Raw genomic sequence first — 7,066 nt, 5'->3', positions numbered from 1 at the left:
CAGACTACTGACTGGCAGGACACCAAACCTTGGATCTTCAACCTTCTGGGTCTAGCTTTGAGTCTCCATTGTTGGAACCTGTATGGTCTCATCTTCCTGCTACAGACCTGGTGGGACAAGAGACCCTGTCTACTTCCGCTCTCCAATGCTCTTCCTACCCACCACCCAGGGACCAGTAAGGGCTGTGTCTTTCTGAGCCTCACTTCACTTTGCACTCTTAGGTCACTGGAGAGCACAAAGCCTTGATGGTCTTGAATGTGCTTGGCTCAGGTTGGAATTCTACATGACCGTCTTAAAGTGAGATTACATAGGTTCGTTGAAAAGCATCTAACTCAGGAGTTTCCAATTGTGACCCTGCATTAGACTTTTTACTTTTTTTTTTAAGTTTTATTTATTTATCTATCACGTATACAGTGGTCTGCCTACATGTATGCCTGCAGGCCAGAAGAGGGCACCAGATCTCATTATAGATGGTTGTGAGCCGCCATGTAGTTGCTGGGAATTGAACTCAGGACCTCTAGAAGAACAGCCAGGGCTCTTAACCTCTGAGCCATCTATCCAGCCTGACTTTTTACTTTTATTTATTTATTTTGTGGCAGGATAGCTTTGGATCCTGTCCTGGAACTGACTCTGTAGACCAAGCTGACCTTGAACTCACAGAATTCCACCTGCCTCTGCCTCCCAAGTGCTGGGATTAAAGGCGTGCGCCACCACTGCATGGCACACATTGGACTCTTGATGCTGACCCCACACCAACATAATCAGAAAGAGAATCTCCGGCTGGATGATATTTTCCAATGGCTTAGGAGAGGCTAATGCTCTATCAGATGAAAGACCAGAGTCTTCAACCCTTGCCAGCCCAGGCTTTAAACACTTCTCACTGTTGAGATGGCAACAACATGGCCCGTCTGGGAGAACTTCCCTCATGCTCAGCTTTCTGTCTAACCCATCTCACCTCACTCACGGCTGTGAAAAGCGGGAAGAGAGCTGTATGTAGAGTTTGTAGGGGGGGTCCCCTTGGAAGAACGACATCCATTCAGAAAGTCAGATGCCCACATGTATTACTGTCATCTGCAGCTCCTACTGATAGCTGCAGATGAGATACTACAGAGGAGATACTACTGTTACTACTGAGAGCAAACTGAACTTGAGCCCTCACATCTGCCCCTGCTACTCTGGAAGCTACTTTACTGCACATACATAAAACACACACACACACACACACACACACACACACACACACACACACACACACACAATCTGCATGCACACATACCACACACAGGCACACAAGCGTTCCCACACATGCGTGGATACACGCATGCATGCGCGCGCGCACACACACATGCACATGCCTGCACACGTACGCATGCACACAAGGGGAGTTGGGGATGGGGAAAATCTCCAGCAACAATGCCATGAAGACCCCTGACTCTTGCACACCTACTAGCTGCCACTCCTACCCTCCATGCTAGGCCAACCACCCCCAGATTCCAGGGAGAGGAAAATCTGGGGTCCCTCAGGTTTTCAGACTCCTGAGAGCTCCAGGTGAGAGGCACTTCAAACTTAGAAGCAAGGCAGAGATGATGAGAGATGAGCTAAGACAGTGAGAGACCCAGAAGGCTGAGTTCCGGCAGCAGCCACCGAAGCTGGCCCAGCAGAGGGAGGCAGTCCGAGGAGGGATCAGCACAGCTGCTTTTGAGGACAGTGGGATTTGAGGGCTGTGAGCCCAAACCCATGGCCTCCAGGCCTACCCTGCTCCTGTGGCCACCCCAGCTGCCCCCTCCACTCCCAAGCCATGCCTGCTTCTCTCAGGGAGTGGCCAGCAGAGGGAGGGAAGCCTTGGTGCTCAGCCTCAGGGGACAGAGGCAGCAGTCACAGCTGCTGTGCCTCCACTCAGCTCTGGCCTTCTTCAGGAGCTGCCTCTGGAGCACTGCCTCCCCCACAAACCCATGGGACCCGAGTGTCCTGCTGCTGCTCTGCTGAGGTGTGCTATCCTCCTGGCTCCCTGCCAAAGTCCCGTGCTGGCCCGCAGGGCCCTGTGGTTCAGGATATGGAATCCCTGTTTTCCCAGTTGGCCCTGCTGCAGTCAGACTCTTTTAAGCTGAATGGAGATGCTTAGGCAGGGGCTGCAGAAGAGCAAAATGCATGGCCTGTTCCCACGGTGGAGGGACCCCAATTCAACTGACGGAGGTGTGGACACCTGGCCTGAGCCCTGCAGTCCCTTATGTTCAGGACTGGCTAAGTATGACAGAAGGAGCAGGGGCCTAGGATGGGTCTCAGGACAAGGGCCCTATACCACACCAGGAAATATTTCCCAATGAAAGGTAAGGAAGTTAGGGGCTAAGTTCTCTCTATGGGTCCGATACCTACAGGGCGAGGAGGCTATGGTCAGTAATCAGTAAGTGTCTTTATTGGGAGGGAGATCCAGCCCCCTATGGCTTTGCCAGCATCCTAGGTCATAAGAATTTCGATGTCAAGCTCCAGCTGGCTGGCTCTAACCTCGTAGCGGCCCCGGATCATGCCTCGGCTCTGGCTGGCATGCCAGCGCCAGTGAGACTGGATTATGCAGGCTGCTTGGCGTGCCTGGAGGAATCGTCTGCGGGTCCGCCACATGCGGACATGTGCCTGCACCTTCACCACTGCCCACTCCTGGCAGGTGTAGAGTTTGAGGGCCAAGCTCCGTCGTTGCTCCTGCATCTTGTTTTGCATTGACCGCCACCAGCACTGGATGGCCCATGCTCCAAGTGCTGCATGCAGGAGTGTCCGCCTGACCATGATGCCACGCCACCATGACTGAATCTTTATAGCTGTCTTCTCTAACTGATTGGGGGCAGGAGGAAGGAAGAATGTGGAGATGTTCAGTGGGCCTCTCTGCCATTTCTATGCCTGCTTCTGGGACTTGGGAGGGAAGGGGGGCTTGGCTTGGGCTGTCCTGCCCTCTTGTCTCTAGGTGCCATTCATCTTATTTCCAACCCTTACTCACATTTATGCACTGCTCATTATCCACCAGGCAGGTCTCCTCTGAAAGGGCTGTACTCACAGTTTGTATGTCCATGGCCTTGATCTTTAGAGTCCACTCATCTGTCATTTAGGCTACCCTAGTTTTAGGCCCCGCCCTCAACTATTAGTCACATGCCCATCATTGGACTCCGCCCATCTGCACAGGAGCCTTCTCATCAGGCCCTGTCTGCCTACATTTTAACCTCAGCCTTGCTTCCTTCTGGATTGGGCAAGCTCTTTATTCATGTACTCCCATTTGTGGGGTGTCCGGTTTTCTGGGGCTTCCAGTTGCTTCTCAGACTCATCGCCACCTCCCGGTATCAGTGGAGAGCTATACATCCTTCTTGCAAGTAAGAAGGTCTTTGGTTACGGCTGCTCAGAACCATTTGTGGGTTTGGAGAGGCTTAGTGTCAGGGCTCCTTAGGGGTGTGGGGGTGCCAGGCAACGTGAAGCAATAGAAGTGTGTATTTTTGTCCACATTTCTTAGCTTTGATTAGTGAGGCCTCTGTCTTTTCTTCCCTAGAATCCTCAGTCATGTCTCCTGGGGCTTTATGTGGAAAGACAGCTTCTTTGGGGATGCAACGAACTGAGCTAGGATGTGGCTGGTTTAGATTAACAGCATAGCCCTATGTGAGTCACAGTTGCCTGCGAGAGCAGGGACTTCTATTCCTGTCATTCTGCAGCTGCTGTGTTCATTCACCCTTTGTCACAGCATGACGATGTGAGGACAGAGGTACCGCTATGCTACTGTGACATCCACGTGTCCCTCAGAACCTGACACCAAAAGTATGTGGATCGGAAAGGAAAAGTAAGGTTTGGGAAATAGGGAGCCAGAAACCCACTGGAGAAAACTGTTCCTGATGCCAGGTGCAGGGTTCCCCGAGCTGAAGATTCGATTTCCATCAATATTTTAAAAATTATTTATTTTTACGTATGTGTGCCTGAGGGAATGTATGTGCACCTTGTACATGCAGGGCCTGTGTAGGCCAGAAGAGGGCATCAGATCCACTGAAACTAGGGTTATTGAGGTTGTGAACTTCCATGTCATGCTGGGAACCAAACCTGCGTCTTCTACAAGAACAGTAAGTGCTCTTAATTGCTGAGCCATTTCTCCAGCCTCTTATCAACATTTGACTAAAGCTCAAGTTCTTTGTTGCTGAAATTATACTTGGCGATGCAACGATACAAGTGTAAATATATAATCACTTTTTTTTTCTTCACCTACATTTTTTAAATGTAGAACTGGGAATTAAACCCAGGGCCATTAACATGCTAGGAAAGCTCTTTGCTACTGAGCGTTATCTCCAGTCATTTTTTTTTTCTTTTATTGATGGAAGTTTTGTGAAGTAGAATTTGTCAGAATTGGGGCTGAAGATCTAGCTAGTGGGTAAAGAAAGGGCTTGTGCGAACCAAAGTGCCTGAGTGTGGCCCTCTGCACCCATGCAAAATGCTGGCATTGGTGTGTGCAGCATAGCCACATACCTGGGAGAATGGATAAAGACGGGACCCCTGGGCAGCCAGTGAAGCCAAAATGGTGAGCTCCTGGTTCAGTGAGAGCCTCTGTCATAAAAGGGGGAGGGTGCAATTAAGGAAGGCTTCTGAAGAAGTTGACCTCTGCCTTCCACGTGTGCAAACTTAGGTGAGCAACTCCCCCCACACACGCGCGCGCGCGCGCACGCAGACACACACACACACACACACACACACACACACACACACACACACACACAGGATTTTTACAAGGATTTCTCAGAAACTGTGATTATTGGGCCAACCCCAGGAGAACAATAATGTGGAGATTTGCTCGAAAAATAACTCATGATTTAAGCATCCCAAGTGCCAATAATTTTTTTCAGAAAACGATATAAAATCATCGCATGAAGGAGCACTCAAAGAACATACAGCTTGAGGTATAGGACAGTATTATAGAGGTGGGGCAGTTAATACAAAGAAACCTCATGAACATGAGCTGCCAACCAACTTCCAAAAGCAGGTGATCGATCGGCTGTGATTTCCTGTCCTAAAGGCTCACTTAACTTTGTATCTGCAATTCTGTGTGCTTTGTACTTTGCTGAAGATTGCCCTTCTAAATGCTATAAGCTTCAGGCCCTACAAAACCTGAATCTGTCCCTTCACGCTGGGAGCATGTCATTGTGTAGCCAGATCTCCTGGGAGCTCACCAAGTATTGTGTTTCCAAGACTCAGCATTGGGATTGGAGCCCAATGATGCAGTTACAAAAGAACGAGCAATACACAGACATGCAAGCCCTTTGGGGTTTGAGAGGCCATTCTGGGTGCAGCTGATTGCTCTTTTTTTCTGCGAGGGAGGTTTTTGGGATGTGGATGGCTATGGGACCATACACCATCCACAGTTCCTGTTTACGTGTAATTGAAGCTCCCGCTGCTCATACATCAGCATGGAGCTGTCCATCTGGACGTGTGGCAGGTCCAACTGAGCAAACTCTTCCCATAGAGTTCAAAGTCCTGAAAAGGATTCACCGTTCCTTTGTTGATGGCTCTCTAGCTGGGTGAGCAGCACACAGTTGTCAGTCACCCCGAAGGCATTTGTCTTCTTGGTGAACTCCAGTGCAGGCGGCAGAAGTCTGTTCCTGCAGGAGGGACCACACAGAGGGGGCTGTGGACACGCCCATCTTTCCAGTCCAGCCGTCGGACTAGGTTGCTGTGGCCCAAACGTCACTTCACTCCCCACTTTTCCTTATGCATCTCCCCCTCCATCCTGGCTTTGGGGGAGGTTGCCATGGTATCCTGGCTTCATCTCCTTTTCAGATGAACTTGAAAAAAACTACATTTGTCCCTTTATGCTCACGTGTTTTTCAGTTACACAGTGGCAGCTGGTGTGCTGGGGAGTGCTGTGGTCTGACTCCAGTTCCAGTGTGCTCTGTTCTCTAGAAAGTTTGTGTGCTGTATACTTGGTCCCTAAGATGGCCATGCTGGGAGATAAGACATCTAAGAGAGAGGTCTTAGGGGGAGGTCTTATTATTGGGGTGCTTCTCTACAAATGGATTAATGGTTCAGGAGCCCAGAAACCCCCCAAAGCTGTTGAGAACCACCCTCTGGCTTCCCCATAACTCCACCATTCAGAAGCCACCCACCAGGAACCAAACACTGTGACAGGTCCTTGAATTTCAGTAACTATGAGTAAAGTGAACTTCCTTCTTTGTTAAGTCACTTGGACTAGGGCAAGAGGTGGGGTGAGCTCCCTCATTCTTGCTAAGTAGTCATAGACCTTGATGTTTGCTCTCTGTTTCCTTATAGCTCCCTCACCTTACAAACACACTGAGGCCAGAGGATAACATGGGGTGTCTGGCTGTATCAATCTCCCTTGAGATGAGGTCTCTCACTGAACCTGCAGCTAGGCTAGGTAGCCATCAAGTCCCCCGCAGTTCTGGGATTACAAGTGTACATGCCACCAAGCCCAGCTTGACATGTGGGTGCTTTTGCTCCTGAACTCAGGCCCTCATTGTACAGTAAGCACTCTTAACTCCAGAGCTGTTTCTCGGGTCCCATGTTCTCTGCTTGCTTAATTTTTTTCTGATTAAACATATGATATATTCTTTTGCTAAAATTTTGATAAAAGGTGGAAAGTAAATTTCTTATGAAATCGCCCTCAAATACATCCCTCTATGCCATGCATATACTGTCTTAATTTTCCATTAAAGTAATTTAAATAACTTAAAACATGAACATGTACGACAATACCACATGACATCCACTACTTTTTATGCTAACCTAAAAATAAAGAAAAGACAAAAGCTAAAAATGTGAACATACTTATATAAAAAATGGGTACAAACCAAACTTTGCCTTGACAATCAGTGTTTACTCCTTTACTGCTGTTCCTGGCTTGGATGGTTCCTGGACATTTATAAAGAGTGCATCTGTGGCCTAAAGAAACGTGTGTGTGTGTGTGTGTGTGTGTGTGTGTGTGTGTGTGTGTGTGTGTGTGTTCTTTATATAAATTTATAAAGAACTCATATTTATATTTGTAATATATAATAACATATAATAGATGTATTCTGTGTCTTTTTAAATTGAAGTTTTA

The 7,066-nt window shown here is 48.5% G+C and overlaps 1 protein-coding gene across 1 annotated transcript; it reads right to left on the bottom strand.

The window, feature by feature from the left end:
- Positions 1 to 2,454: 2,454 nt before the first annotated feature.
- Positions 2,455 to 3,058, bottom strand: Iqcf6 (IQ motif containing F6). The gene is made up of 2 exons (XM_027414763.2): positions 2,987 to 3,058; positions 2,455 to 2,823 (listed from the first exon to the last, which is right to left on the bottom strand). Exons 1-2 carry the CDS (start codon positions 3,056 to 3,058, stop codon positions 2,455 to 2,457), a joined length of 441 nt encoding a protein of 146 aa, XP_027270564.2.
- Positions 3,059 to 7,066: the final 4,008 nt, after the last annotated feature.

Source organism: Cricetulus griseus, chromosome 4 (assembly GCF_003668045.3).
Source record: "Cricetulus griseus strain 17A/GY chromosome 4, alternate assembly CriGri-PICRH-1.0, whole genome shotgun sequence".
Classification (NCBI taxonomy): Eukaryota; Metazoa; Chordata; class Mammalia; order Rodentia; family Cricetidae; genus Cricetulus; species Cricetulus griseus.
This window is presented reverse-complemented; position numbering and strand designations above follow the sequence as displayed.

What these genes read in the sequence shown, in the direction of transcription:
- Iqcf6 (XM_027414763.2), bottom strand. Translation starts at nt 3,058, where the DNA reads ATGGACATACAAACTGTGAGTACAGCCCTTTCAGAGGAGACCTGCCTG. An exon ending in ATAATGAGCAGTGCATAAAT is followed by an intron (nt 2,824 to 2,986) that starts GTGAGTAAGGGT and finishes GCCCCCAATCAG; the next exon opens with TTAGAGAAGACAGCTATAAA.